Consider the following 15665-nt stretch of genomic DNA (forward strand, 5'->3'; position numbering starts at 1 on the left):
TTGGAGCCTCCTGCTAGCTGCGCAGAGCGGGTGAGGGGGAGGAGGGGACTGATGTCAAGGTGTCCTGCTCCCCCCATCCCTGTACCCCATCTTCGCAGACCGGGGGGGGAGGGGACACACATGACAGGGCTCAGGACGGAGGGAGCTTGCTGGCAGCTGTTGAACAAGAAAGCTTCAGACTGCTGAGTGCCAATCTATTTAAAAGAGCAGTGCATGTCTGTCTGTCTGTCTCTCTCTCACACACACACACTCTTTCACACTCACCTCCCACCAAGCGGGGAGGGGTAGCTCAGTGGTTTGAGCATTGGCCTGCTAAACCCAGGGTTGTGAGTTCAATCCTTGGGGGTACTTAGGGATCTGGGACAAAATCAGTACTTGGTCCTGCTAGTGAAGGCAGGAGGCTGGACTTGATAATCTTTCAGGGTCCCTTCCAGATCTATGAGATAGGTATATCTCCATATATAACAAATTATTATTATTGTCATTGATACTTCTTTCAAAGTGTATTTTAGTGTTTTGACTGGTCTATTAATTTCATAATTTTTTTTCTCTTCCACTTAAATTTAATTCTTTGAGTAGTGAGTTCTAAAATGCCTAACCTGTCCTGACTGGAGTAATTATCCCTATGGTAAGTTTAAAAAAATATATAATATATCTAGGTTTTTTGTTTCTACAGTTGGCGCACATCTTCACCAACTATCTAGATATGCACATAACACAATTCATTCCGCACATGGATGGAAAAAATTAGAGGGAACACACAGGTCAAGAGGTGAGTTTGATCAGGTGAGGAAACCAAACTTGTCTTGGCCAAGTTGATACAATCAAAATGACTTTGGCATGGTCCTGTCTGATCTTGATAAGGACCTTCCAGAGCAATGGAGTTGGAGGATATGCACAGAAAAGACCCTTTGTCCATGTAATAAGGAAGGCATCTCCTAGATATTGGGGATTGAGCCCTGCCTCTGGAACAGTATTTCCTGCACTTTGCGTTGGCTGCTTTGGCAGAAAGGTTGACCTCTGGAAATCCCCAACCTCCAAATACTTTTTTGAGGTCCTAAGAGTCAACTGCCATTAGTAATTTAGAGAGAAACGTCTGCTCAGGTTATCCACCATGAGGTTTTGTATATCTGTGAGGTAAGAATCTGAGATGACTATCCAATTGGCTATGCACCAGTTCCAAAGCTTTGCTGCTTTGGTGCAGAGTGAGGAGGAACATGCTCTGCCCTGACAATCAATATAATACATGCACACTGTGTTGCCTGTCATGATCTTGGTGGACTTGTTTTTGAGCAGGGGAAGAAAGTGCAGGCAAGCATTTCTGACTGCCCTTAACTCCAACAGATTGATGTGTAAGTGCTGTTCCTGCTGTGACCATCTGCCTTGGATCAAAATGTGCTCCTCATTCCAAAAGGGAAGCATCCAATGTTAATACAATTGTAGGAGGATTCTGGTTGAATAGGATTCCTGCACAAACTCTGGATGGATTCATCCACCAGGTGAGTGACTGTAGGACCTGACTTGATACCAATACCTGCTTGCTGAGAATGTGTTTGATGGGTACAAAAACAGTCCTGAACCAACCCTGGAGACATACAACACGGCGTTTTGAGTCACAAAATCACAATCCGACATATGTCCCAGCAGTTGCAAACATGTTTTTGCTGGCTCTTGAGGGATGAGCTGCACTCTTTGAATAAGGTTCTTCAAGAGGGTTATCAAAGTTATCAAATCCAGAAGTGCTCTGTCCCAGTGGTTCTCTGTGAATCTTTTCTAACTTAAGTACAGACCACACTCACTCCAGGCCACCTTCATGACCACTATGCTTTATTATACTGTTCCAGCAGGCCATTGCCTGTAGTGCTATTTATATATTTACAAGTCCAAGCCAGGTTCCCATCCTTGCTTCTGCAGGGAAGGGTATCTACTCAGGCAATTGAACAAGCATGTCAGACATCTGAAATTCAGGATAGTATCCCTAGCAGTTATAATTCTGTCCCTAGAATTAGGGGACTGGTTTGCAACCCTCGACTTCAAAGATGCCTACTTCCACGTAGCAATTCATCCTTGACCTCGTAGCTACTGGTTGTGGTGGCCTGTGGAAGACAGAAAATTGAGCAGTGTGGAATCTTTGTGCCAATTGAGGCCTGCTAAATTTTCTTTGTTTACAGGCACATATATCCCCAAAGAATTAACTGTTGTCCTACAGTCCTTTAGGGTATGAAGCGAGTCGTCTATGGAATCTGTAGGAAGCTAGATAGACAGATAAATCTTCCATAGTCGATTGTACCTCCCATGGAAACCTAGACAACTGAAGCCAGGAAGCTTGCCTCTTCAGTACCACAGTGGAAATAGTGGAAATAGACCTGGCTGCAGTGTCCGCTGCACTGAGTGAAGCCTGCAGTGAAGCTTTTGCTAAAAGCTGATCCCCCTTTACTGTAGCACTGAACTGTTCCCGATACTCCTGTGGTAAATGGTCAATAAAAGCATTAAACTTCTCATAGTTCAGGTAGTCATATTTTGCATCTGCACCTGGGTGATTAGCTATCCTGAACTGAAGTGTTGCTGTTGAATAGCTCTTACGAACAAACAGGTCCAGATATTTCTGGTCCTTGTTATAAGGGGTGATTTTTTGGATATGCCGCTTGCCCCTTTCGTAGTGGATGTGACTGCATCCACAACCAGAGTTTGGTGCTGGATGAGAAAATAAAAATTCAGAATCCCTGGGTAGTATGTATGTATGTGCATATATATATGTGTATATATCAGCCCTCTTGCATGCAGGGGTGGGCCGTTACTGGACTTCGCAAGATGGAACTGGCAGGCTCAGGAGCGCTTCATTAATTGTCAGTGCCACCCGTGCTGAGGCAGAAGTGTGTAAGATGTCCAGGTGCTTGTGATGGGAATTCAGACTTCCTCCAGGGATACTTGCAGGTTGTCAGCAATCCACTGCATCAGGTCCTGGAATTGTCAGAAGTCGTCAGCTAATGAAGGCGGTGGTGGCACGACTGCCTCATCCAGCGATGACAAAGAGATGTTTGTGAGGGGGGTAATCTTTTTCTCCGCCCTTGCCCTCTTGCTCCTCAAAGGTCTTCTCAGGCTCAGAATGGGGAAGAGGGATGGATGGTCCCAAGGAATGAGGTCTTCTATGTTTTCAGTGAGACTGAGTTGAGGTCCCTTAAAATTGCTGGCAATACATTGCCCATGAATCGCTGTAAGGCCAGTGAAGGAGATGATAAGGCATTGGGGAAGGAATCCAATGCTGGTCATCCCAATTATTGGAAAACAGAGGTCTGATGCCTTGTATCTGCAACAGGGATTAACGCCTCCTCGAATAAATTGGAGATCCTTGAACACAAAGTTCAGAGTCTTAGTCAGGATGCTCTTCCACATATTGTATCAGTAGTGACAACCCATCCTCATGGATAGTTGAAGATGGTGAAGAGGTAGGTCTCCCAGAAACATAAGCAGACAGTGACCCAGCTGATCTCAGTACCAATAGGCATCCATAAGTTGCAAGGAGCAGAGACTCAGGCTCATTTGGTACCACTAGATAAGTTCATGGAAGACAGGCTCATCAATGGCTACTAGCCAGGATGGGCAGGGATGGTGTCTTTAGCCTATTTGCCAGAAGCTGAGAATGGGCGACAGGGGATGGATCACTTGATCATTACCTGTTCATTCCCTCCTGGGCATCTGGCATTGGCCACTATCGGAAGACAAGATACTGGGCTAGATGGACTTTTATTCTCACGCAGTATGGACATTCTTATGTTCACGTCTTTTGAGTACTGGAAACAAACAAGAAATCAGTACCGGTACCAATGATGCTGCAGAGGCCATTGTGCGAGGCACTGGTGTTGGTACCAGGGGGGTTGAGTATTCCAGTGAAGCTGGTCTCTTGGTAGTAGTAGTCTTCAGTACCGACCACATACTACTAAGGTAAGAGACTTAGCTGAAGACTTAATATGCTTCATGGTACCCAGAATACTCAGAGCCTCACTAGAACTCCTCTCGGGGCCTGAGGCCTCCAGTGACTGAATCGTTTTTGATGAAGAACTTTATTGTTTTGCATCTCCTATTCCCTTCCTTATACTTGGAGTGGGAAGCTCTTGGTACCGGTGGTGTGGTTATTGGTACCTCAGTCAAGCAAAGAGCTTGAGACCAGGATTTCGGTGCTGTCTTCCTCTTGGAAGCTCTCGGTGGCCTTGATCTCAAAGACTATGAGGCACTGGCAGATGAGGAGGGTCTCTATACATGGGGGTTCCCTGTACCCTGATCCGAAGCCAGTCTTTAGGCTTCCTTCATCCTTGATGGTTGTGACAAAGTTCCTCCTCTACCTTGGTGGGTCCTGTGCTTATTGACAGATTTGCTCACTTCAGGGATCTTCCCCACAGTCTCGGTCAACTTCTCCTGTGTCTGATCACGAGTGGGGAGGTTTGGGGCGAACCCGGGCCCGCCCTCTACTCCGGGTTCCAGCCCAGGGCCCTGTGGATTGCAGCTGTCTATAGTGCCTCCTGTAACAGCTGCATGACAGCTACAACTCCCTGGGCTACTTCCCCATGGCCTCCTCCAAACACCTTCTTTATCCTCACCACAGGACCTTCTTCCTGGGGTCTGATAATGCTTGTACTCCTTAGTCCTCCAGCAGCACAGCCTCTTACTCTCAGTTCCTTGCACCTTTTGCTCCCAGCTCTTCACACGCACTTCCTCTCCTCTGGCTCCCCCTCGCCTGACTGGAATGAGCTCCTTTTTAAACCCAGGTGCCGTGATTAGCCTGCCTTGATTGGCTGCTGGTGTTCTAATCAGCCTGTCTTAATTGGTTCTAGCAGGTTCCTGATTAATCTAGTCCAGCCCCTGCTCTGGTCACAGAACAGAAAATTACTCACCCAGTGACCAGTATATTTGCCCTCTACCAGACTCCTGTACCCTACTGGCCTGGGTCTGTCACATGGTCTGTACTTAATTTCCCTATTTTTAATGAGATAACCATTTAAAAGAAGAGCAGATTTTACACTTGCAGGGAATGTGAGTCTCCCAAGCAATGAATGCAGTGGGAGTGCCGGTCACTAACAGGGACTGCCTCTTGACAAGAAAGGCACCTTTTAAATCCCAAAGAGCCAGGCATCCCCAACAGAAGAGAAGTTGTTCAAGCCCCTAAACAGGGGAAACAAAAAAACAAAAATGTATTTCTTTTAAAAAAAGGAGAATAAAGGTTCCAACTATAAAGTACTAAACCTACGACTAATAAGAACTAACTATACTGCTAAAACACTAATAAAAGGGGGAGACAGGTACATAGCAAAACAGGCACATGCTAGATTCTTCTCTGGCCAAAGGTGGCTGAGAACGATGTGACGGTGGTGTGCCCATGTAGCCCTATATAGCCTTGCTATGGGGCACAAGGACCTGTAGGGCACATGCATTGGCAGAACAGGCACTGCTACCAAAAATCTCTGATCAAAGGCATAGGGGTGCATGTGCACCTAACGTGAATCACCCACAGGGACATTACTCATCGAAGAATATAATTTATGAAAAGTTCAATTGCACATTTCTTGTTTGTTAGAAAGCAAATGGAAAAGTAAAATGTATAATTCAATAACCACATAAAGATGAATTTCAGTGCTATGATACCCAAAGAAAATCTCATGTAATGATTTTGTTTACATCATATTTTATTTGCTATGGGCATAATTAACTTATTTTTACTCCCAGCAGTGCAATAACGATACCTTTCATGTGATAGTTGTATGCCTTATTTACTAATGCAATGGGGGAGGTAATATTTGCTAGCTGAAGCAAAAACATCAGCCTTTTGATTAGGTTTGATCTCATGACACACAGCAAGCGTCCTAAAATATATCTTAAAATTACGTTTCCTTTATCTTTGCAGCTCATACTGTTGCGGTGGCTCAACAGAAATGTATATTCTTCCCTCAAATTAAATGGCCTACTTTAGTTTACATAATATGGGCCAAAAATAAAAAAGCTTTATACTTTTGGCTTCTGAACAGCAGATTAATGCTGCAAAAATGAAGGATTTTTGTACCCATAGTTTCATTAGTACAGGAGTGTCCTCTCAGGCTCCACACAGCTGTCAGGTAATTAACACATTTCACAATAACCACCCCTATTATATTCATAAGAATTGTCTAGTTAATAATTCAATATTGCACCCCCCATGAGAAAACTTATAGAATTTAGACATAACAAGGTGCCCTGTGATTATATTCCCTTTGAAACTTTACAATGCATTTATTAAACAATACAGGAAATCAACAGTATACATACAGCAGCACACTTCTCTCACAGAAAAAACCAAAGGTATAAGTACCAGTTGGTTTAGTAGGGTAAGTTGAGTTGGAGGATAATGGATGATAAAGGATTATATTGCATTTGTGGCTGAATCTCTTCCCTTAACCATTCACTTCCAGGCTTTATTGAAATAGACAATTTTTGCAAACTAAGTGTCTTTTTGAAGGTTTGGAGGAGGGGGCAAAGCTACCTGGACTCCATTGAAATTCACTTCTAGTCTTAACTCTTAGTAAATACAATTTATTTCTTTGGGAACAGATTACACCATGATCTTGAAAGCTTCAGAGTGCTCTTGTGATAATCACACCCGAAGCAGTTTAAAAAAAACACCAGATTTATTAATGTGGAATACATTGTATTGATTTGATTATGAAGCAGGAAAGTAGCTTAAATTGACCAGAGAGGTTCCCTTAAAATGAAGTTACTGCTAAAAATAATAATTCATTATTCTGTCTGATAGGGTCCTGGCAGTTTTAAATACTACAGACTTTTTTTCTGGTGACAAATGTACTCTAGGAATTAAATTAAATTGATTTTGCTTGATTGACTCTCCCAGTTCCAGAGAAGCAAAGCTATTGTATCAGTGTACTACCTAGTTCTCACATTAGTATATTTCTCCAATTTTCTGTCCTGCAGATGGTTTTCTAAAGACAAGATTCCCTAATCACTAGCATCTGAAAAGAATTAATATTTTGGAGGAAGAAACTATTCATTATAGCAAGTGGAAGACGGAAAAAACCCTCTGACAAACTGGCATCTGAAGTGGCAATTTGCAACTTAATTGTATACAGATGTGTTAATGTTAATATGCAGCTTCGTGAAATAAAGAGATGAGTTTAAGACATCAACAAAAAAAGCTACTGAAGATAGAGATATAGATCTTAAAAAACATTTTCTCCCCTGCAATAATTTTTCATTGGGTCATTTTTCATGTTAAAGGACCTGCACTATCACTTTTGTATCATCATAAAAAACCTAAACAAGCCTCGCCCTTCCCTCAAAAAACAAACCCCAAAACCTACAGGTTATGAATCAAAATTGAGAAAAATTTGAAGCAACATAAACCAGACATAGTCAGCTCTGTCACCTGTAAATTCTTATTACTGTAAGTATTAAAATTATGGTAGTGCCCAGTGGGTCCAGTTGAGGTTGGGGTCCACTGTGCTGGACACTGTAGTAACGTGGAAAGGAGTCAATCCCTACCCTAGAGTGCTAACAATCTGAAGACACAAACAAATGAAAGGGAATGGATGGGGATACAAGCAAACCCACAAACAAATTAGTATGGTGAGGAATTGGCCCGGTTTTTTAAATTAAATGAGATTGTAGGGTTTTTTGGTTTTTTTGTTTTTTTAACTGGGCAGAGTAGAGATAGGAAATAAGGAAACAGAAAAAGAAAGGAAAGGGAAGAGGAATAATAATAGCTTGTCACCAGCCTACCCACGATCAACAACTTGGGTTTATACGCATTACCTCACATCAGAAGAGAGTCTTAAGAAGGGATCTAAGGAAGGATAAGGAAGAATCTGTATGGATATTTACTGAGAACATTTTCCTACGCAAATGGGGTAGTATGTTCAAGGCTGGGAATGCTGGCAGAGAGACAGTGCAGGTCAACATTGCAAAGGGTTAACAGATAAGCTAGGTAGCAAGCGTCTACACTGTGAAGGGCCTTAAAAGTAAAGACAAGAAGCCTGTATTTATGTGGAGGTGAAGGGGGAGCTGGTGAAGGGATTCAAGAGGGAGCTGATGTGATCAGAGCAATAAACCAAGAAGATTATGTTGGCAGCAGTAATCTGAATAGACTTTACAGGGCCACGGTTGCAGAAGTCAAGGTCAGAAAGGAGGACATTACAGTAGCCAAGACATGAAATGATGAGGGCTTTGATGAGAATTTTGAGTGTCTGGACAGAAAAGGAAAAGGCTGGATTTTAGAGATGTTGTGTAGGAAAAAGTGGAAAGATCTTGAAAGGGTCCAAATACGTGGGTCCAGACAGAGGGCAGGGTCAAAGATGACATCCAAATTATGGTCGGTATTGTATGATTGGGAAGATGATATTATCACTGGTGAGGGAGAAAAGGGAAGAAGAAAAGGGAAAAAAAATCAAGAGCTCAGTTTTGAAAATATTGAGTTTAAGATGATTGAACAGCCACAATGAAAAGTCAGAACAGCAGGATGAAATACTAGATTGAAGGGAGGGAGTAAGCTAGCTCATCAGTAGAAAGGTAGAATTATGAGTCATCAGCACAAAAACAGTAGTCAAAGCCACTGTAGAGGGAGAAGAACAGAGGCAAAGAATGGAGCCTTGAAAGATGCACACAGAAAAGGGGAGAGGGAAGGAGCATGACTCACCAAACAAGATACTAAAAGATGGTTCAGAGAGCTCAAAAGAGAATCATGAGAGGACAGAACCACAGAAGCCAAAGGAACACAAAATATCAAGATGTAGGAAGCGGGTAACAATACAAAAAAACTTCTGAAAGGTCACAGAGGATAAGGATAAAGTATGGGCCCAATATCTGACCAACAAGAAATTGTTAGAGACTTTAGAAAAAACAGTTTTAATGGGGTGTAGAAGATGGAAGCCAGATTGAAGGGGGTTAAGAAGAGAATTGAAGGAAAGGAACTCCAGATGTCTATCGTAGACAGCACGTTTAATGAATCTGGGAACAAGGTGTAGAAAGAAAGGAGATTGGGAGATAGTTTGAGCAGGAGGCAGCACCAAGGGTGTTTTTCTTTCCTTTTTTTCCTTCTTTTTTTTTTTTTAAATGATAGGGGAGACCCAAAGGATTCTTGTCACGGGACAGGAAGTAAACTATTATCCAGGATGGGGAGGGATGGTATCCCTAGCCTCTGTTTGCCAGAAGCTGGGAATGGGCAACAGGGGATGGATCACTTGATGATTACCTATTCTGTTCATTCCCTCTGGGGCACCTGGCATTGGCCACTGTCAGAAGACAGGATACTGGGATAGATGGACCTTTGGTCTGACCCAGTATGGCTGTTCTTATGTTATGTTTTTAACCTGATGAGAGTGAGAGGTTAAGAAGAAGGGACAGGGCAAGGAAAGTTAGAACATAGGAACACAGAAAATGAAAGAAGGACGTGCTCACTGTGAAATAGTCAACTAGGGAAAGTGATGGAAAGCAAATCACTTAGAACTAGACTGTGTCGAGCACGTACTGTGGGAGCCATGCTGCATGGGCCAGGGGACAGACAAAATGACCTAACACAGGCTGATCTTTTCCTTCTTTCAGGAAAGAATCTTTTCTATGTTTCTACTAAGAAACCAATGCTCATTTGTTTACTACATGGCCTTTTCTGATTGGTCATGTTCAAGATGCAAACAGAAGCACTCTCATACACAAATCATTCTTTTCTGTATTGTTAGGAAGCATCAACCTACCATGTTTCAACAACCTTCTCTTTGTTTGCTTAGTAAGTACTGTGAAGGGCCTTAAAAGTGTAGACCAGGCCTAAAAAGGAGCACACAGCTAGAGACATACCATGTTTTTTAATTAAAAAACCTTGCACTCAAAAAGGAATAAATCTTTAGCATTGAACATAGCAATTTTGTACAGAGAATTAAACAAAAGTGACTAACATGGAATAGAAATGCCTTCTTACCTTTGGCCTTAATCAATATATTGATGCAATATAGTGATTTTACCTGATCTCACAGGCGTACAATAGCAACGAACAAGAAGAACATGAAACAAGACAGTTCTATGGCCTGTAATGTCAATTTATTTTACAAAACAGGATGTTAAGGAAAGAAAATCTCTTAGGAATTCTTTTTGCACGTTAACTCCACTTGCCCCTCCCCACCCAATTATGAATATTCATTTGAACTTTTATGGATACATTTTCTAACACACTAACACACTCACAAAGTTCTGCAAGGCCTTCCTCTGTATGCTAAATGCTGGTTTTGTTAACATGGTGAGTTCAGGTCATTATGAAATTCTTGCTCCAAATATTCAAAATGTAGGCCCCTACTCTCTCGAAAACAATCTAACAAATCCCTTCTCACGGCATAAAGTCTTAGCAATCTTACTATCAGACAGGAAGACCTGTCCCTCTAGAAGTGTTATGACACATTGCAATAGGTTAGGGTTTTGTAATATCTAATGGGGAAAGGAGGATATGGGGAATTAAGTCTCATTTAATTTTCCAAGAAGGTCTCTTTCCTGAAGTCTTAAATGTGTCATGCAGAACCATCTAATTTGGAAAATCAGATACTTCATGTGTATGCATAAGCAAAATGGCTGATTTTTAAGATCTAAGCAGAGCTGTATGCTGCATATCAAAGGACAGGACCAAGCTCATGTGTATTAATAAAATGTTTAAAAGCATATCAATAGTATGTGGCACAAAAAGCTAAATGGACTTCAAGAAAGAGAAACTCATAAAGAAACAAAGTGTTTTAAAGGACTGTTTCCAAAAGTTAGATCAAAGAAAATGTTTTGTAACTTACAGGCTTCTTGTAAGAATTTCTCTCTCACACTGTCTGAAGTGCAGTTTTTACATGTTTTGATTGCAACAGCCATGGCTGGATTTTCCTGCAAGAACGAAATGTCAAATAATAAAAATGAAACCAATCACAAATACGCTTCTTAAACTACAGAATGTATTTTAAGAGACAGTAACAGATACTTAGCTAAGCACAATATTTAGTTAAAAAAAACACTGGGAACATGAAAGTGTTCATGAATTAAAAAAAATATAAAAAATTAAACATTTATAACCAATAATTTTTACATTACATGTTTATATCTAGAACATCAAGTTAAACCTGATCAGTCTGACAGTATTACTTCTAATTTATAATAATCGATAATTCTAAAACAGATGACCAGCTCATCTGAACCTTGGTATGCATTTTCTAACAGTGGCACACTATGGACACAATGTTAAGGGATGTAGAAGAAACGAATTGCTTCCAGCTTTAATAATGTATTTGGCTTGTGCAACAAAGAAGCCTATGAAAAGCAACACAAAGGATTTTCTGGGGGTTTCACACTCTTGTGGGCTTCTGCACTGGGGAAGCTGAATATAATTTTGACTGACTCAAGCCTTTAATAATAACCACATCATTAACAGGATGCACAGTAACTAAATGTTTCTATTTAACTCATAAGCTAAGAAAGAATGTTAAGTGAATATTTTACGAAATAGACTGCCCATTAGTTAAAACAGGGTATTTTAAAGATTTTTTTTCTGGTACATCATCTATATTCAAAATCAGAAATAAAAAAGATATAGCAGCCAATCGTTCCTCCTCTGGGTGTAGAAAAATGAGAATATTGTTGATACAGCCTGAAGGAGGCCTCCTGAGCTAAGACATCATCTTTAATTTTTCTATGGTATGTTTTATAAATGCTCTTTTTACAGGTTGCAGACAGCACACAGAGGGAGCATCAGTTTTTCTTTTCAAAAAAGCTTTAGGATGTTCAAGCTTCATTTCTACTGGAAAATGTTATTTTGAAATATTTGTTTAAATCCAAATTAACTGAATAGGTAATCTTCAAAACAAGATAGTAACATTCATTTACTTGTGGTTTTACAGCATTCTCAAAACAACAGCTCTTCCACCTCACAATAATAACTGCTACAATGGAAGCGTATCTTGATGATGATTTCTGAGCCAATACAATTAATTAAGTATGTCCCAATACAAAAGCCTGGGTCCTGCAAACATGCAACTCACATAAGTTGTCCCATTGAGTTCACTGACAACTGACATGCTTTAACTTTACTATCTGTATGAAGTGTTCACATGACCAGGGCCTAAATGATAGAACTATACACTATTTGCAGAGATGAGATTAAAAATTCTTTTTTGCTCAAAAATGCTATTTAGATAGCCAGGGAACATCATGTTCTGGATTATGGAGTTGAGCTCCTTACCTCTTTCTGAGGTAAATTGAGCTGAAGATGCTGGGCACCTCACAGGATTATTAATCCTTGTGTGTGTTCATTCTGTTCCTATTATTATTTCTATTTTTACATACAAATGTTACCGGGATAGAGGAAAGATTATACTTCTTGGGTTTAAACAATTTTAATATCTATTTTCTGGGTCACTCACAGCATCTGCTTCTTAATCTTGCTCCCTTTCAATCCCAGTGATGAAACAATATTAAAATTCTAAGAAGGACCTTGAGAGAGAAACAGATACATTTTAAACACAAAAATACCCCATGTCATTTTAAAAGTTGATTTTGTGGATCTATTTTTCTCACACTCAAACACAGTAATTGATTAGTATTCTGAATAATTGATGGTCTTATCTATAATATTTTAGGGTATAATTAACTGTAAATTTAGATGATTTTATTCTACTCTGACATAATGCAGTAATGGTTTCTTTGGAGGGTATTTTGGAGATTACTATAAAATGTACAACAATAGAAATCAGTTTTATTGTTGAGTGAAGTAGTTTAAGTCTTTGTAACTGGCAAGAATTTCCAGGTAATGTGCAAGATAAATGTAGTAGGAACTGTCATAGGATAGGTTAAATAAAGAGAAAAAAATTCAATTGGTTATGAACAGATTTTGGGTGAGGTGGAGGGAGAGATAATATTAAGGATATAGATGACTGTGCTAAATCTGCCATTATAATACAATGATAATGATTCTGACTAATGAAAAACAAATAGCTTTTTATATGCTATGATGATTTAAGTCCTTCAAGTTTGTTCCAATAGGCCTCAATTCCTACCCCTAAAACATAAGGTCCTATACACACATTTTCCATTCAGCCTTTAGCAACAAAGGCTGCTAGTTATTACCAACTGTTACCTGTCTTATGAATGTTTAATGTAAAAGTGACATTCTGGAAGAGTGAATGGTGAGCTGGATTCTTTTATGACTTGTGCACAGTTATCAAAATTAAAGATTCTTTGAGTGAATTGTAGTAACTACTGGGAATAAATCAGCTTGTTTTTCAGATTCCAAGATATGGCACTCTAACGATATCACTTTTAACAGTAATTTTTCAGACTAATCTTTCATCGAATTTGTAGAAAACAAATCTGTCACTGACTTAAATGGGTGCAAAACTGGATCATAAGTCATTTTAACCAGTTACAGGAGCTTTTCTGTAAATTTTGTTATCAATCAGAAAAAAAGATTTTTTAGAAATCTCTCTCACTTACTACTATTAAATTAATTTTTCACTTATTTTCAGATCCTCAAAAATGCGTCCTTTTAGTCTTGATGACCCTAAACTAGCAAAACACTTAAGCACATGCTTAATTTTAAGTACATTAGTCTCACTGACATCAGCTGGACTACTCATGTGCTTAACTTTAAGCATATGCTTAAAAGTTCATTGCTGGATCAGGGACAAAATTACTATGTATCTTTTGAAAAGAAAGCTACAAGTAATAATTTGACTAAGGCATTCGTTTGTGCAAGTGTATGTTTAGTGCTGATAAAAGCTGCCAGACTTGTGACAAAGAAGAGCCTGGAGGTGCAAAGCCATGCCTGAAGCCTAAACTGGAAGGGCACTCTAGGAGTGACAGGGCTGTATGTTCTAGGCCCTGATCCTACAATTTACAATGTGTAGGCCAACTGCTTTGCCAGTGCAGAGCCCCACTGACTTCAATGGAGCTTTATGTGGGCACAACAATCTGCCAATGCATTGTAAATTCCGGGATTGGGGCCTTAATCATTAGACTCTTTGCTGAGATTGGGAAAAAGGGAGGGAGGGGCAATTAAAACCAGCTGTGGGTGTGGTTGTGTATAATGGATACTTGTTTACCAAGATCTAGGCAGACCACCAGCTTGTTTCATATAGGCAATTACACAGTTAAAACTTGGGTGCTAGACCATCTAACATAGGGGCAGGCAAACTTTTTGGCCTGAGGGACACATCAGGTTTTGGAAATTGTATGGAGGGCTGGTTAGGGGAGGGGGTCCTGGCCTGCCCCCCCCCCAATCCCTGCCCCATCAACCCCCACCCCACTCTCTGTCCCCTGACCGCCCCAAAACCCCTGGCCCTGACTGCCCCCCTCCGCCCCATCCAACCCCTCCTCTCATTCCTGACGGCTGCCCGGGACCCCGCCCCCATTCAACCTTCTTGTTCTCCGCCCTCTGACCATCCAGACCCCTATACACACCCCCGCCCCCTGACCACCACCCTGAACTCCCCTGGCCTCTATCCACCCTCCCCGCTCCCTGACTGTGCTGCCTGGAGCACTGGTGGCTGACAGCGCTACAGGCACGCCGCCTGGATGGAGCCAGCCATGCCGTTGCCACCACGCAGCACAGAGCAGCGGGTCAGGTCGGGTTCTGCAGTTGTGTTGCCCCAATAGCTCACAGCCCCGCCGCCCAGAGCACTGTGCCGGCAGCAGAGCAAGCTGGGGCTGCGGGAGAGGGGGAACAGCTGGGGAGGGGTCGGGGGCTACCCTCCTGGGCCAGGAGCCAGAGAGGAGTGCCCCGCAGGCCGGATGTGGCCCACGGGCCATAGTTTGCCCACTTCTGATCTAACTTTATCAACAGAAAATCTCACTATGTAGATAAGTATCTTCACTAGTAAAAGAATAATGTCACAGACTAGAATAAGATATTTCAAGAGAGCTAAGCACCCACAAGGGAAGCTCAGTCTTCAAGAGAGCTCAGTTTCCATTAAGACACTGAAACATGTGGCCAGACTAGAGGATGAGCTCTTTTGAAAATCTGGCCCCCAGCAAGTGGGGCAAGTCACATTGTTCTGTTCCCAAGACAGATAACCTAAGCATGCTAAGATATTATCCAGATGAAGAAGAAATAGCACAAGCTAGAGTAAAAAATCATCAGTTCTCATCGTGGCTCAATCAATGATCTGTGTGTGGCCTGGGCAAGTCTACTTTGCCTCAGCATTCCCATCTGTAAAATGGGAATAATAGTACCTAGAGTAGCTTCTTCATAGGGGCACTATGGGGATTAATGTTTTTACAGCAACTTTTTAATATATAAAGCTTTACATATGTGCTATACATCTTACAAATTCTATTCCATCAAGCCACTATCAATCAGCATTAGTTCACTTAGGTGGACCACAGATAAGACTTATCAGTTTTCTAGAAGATTTTCTGAAAATATATGTTCATATTAAAAAAGATACTTACTGGACTCATGTAAACTCCTTGATGTACATCTCCAAACTGTCCTTCACCGATACAGCGTCCCAGTTCAATTCTCTCCCTCTGAATCTCATAATCCCTGGCTGTAATAATACAATGGATTTAAACCTCAAACTACTGATGAAAAGCATTCAAATGAAATAATCCACAAGACGCCAAACTCAAAGTAACCCACTCCAATGCCTGACATATGAATAACTACGTTTAAATTTGCT

At 41.1% G+C, this 15665-nt stretch overlaps 1 protein-coding gene across 14 annotated transcripts in view; it reads right to left on the reverse strand.

The window, feature by feature from the left end:
* Positions 1-15665, reverse strand: part of PTK2 (protein tyrosine kinase 2) — a 428303-nt gene that overhangs the window by 89540 nt on the left and 323098 nt on the right. For all 14 annotated transcript variants that reach the window (XM_050940664.1, XM_050940665.1, XM_050940661.1 and 11 more), the window contains 2 exons: positions 15436-15533; positions 10797-10881 (listed from right to left, as the gene is read on the reverse strand). In XM_050940664.1, coding sequence (XP_050796621.1) covers positions 10797-10881; positions 15436-15533 — 183 coding nt within the window. The remainder of the gene's footprint in view (positions 1-10796; positions 10882-15435; positions 15534-15665) is intronic.

Source organism: Gopherus flavomarginatus, chromosome 2 (assembly GCF_025201925.1).
Source record: "Gopherus flavomarginatus isolate rGopFla2 chromosome 2, rGopFla2.mat.asm, whole genome shotgun sequence".
NCBI classification, from domain to species: domain Eukaryota; kingdom Metazoa; phylum Chordata; order Testudines; family Testudinidae; genus Gopherus; species Gopherus flavomarginatus.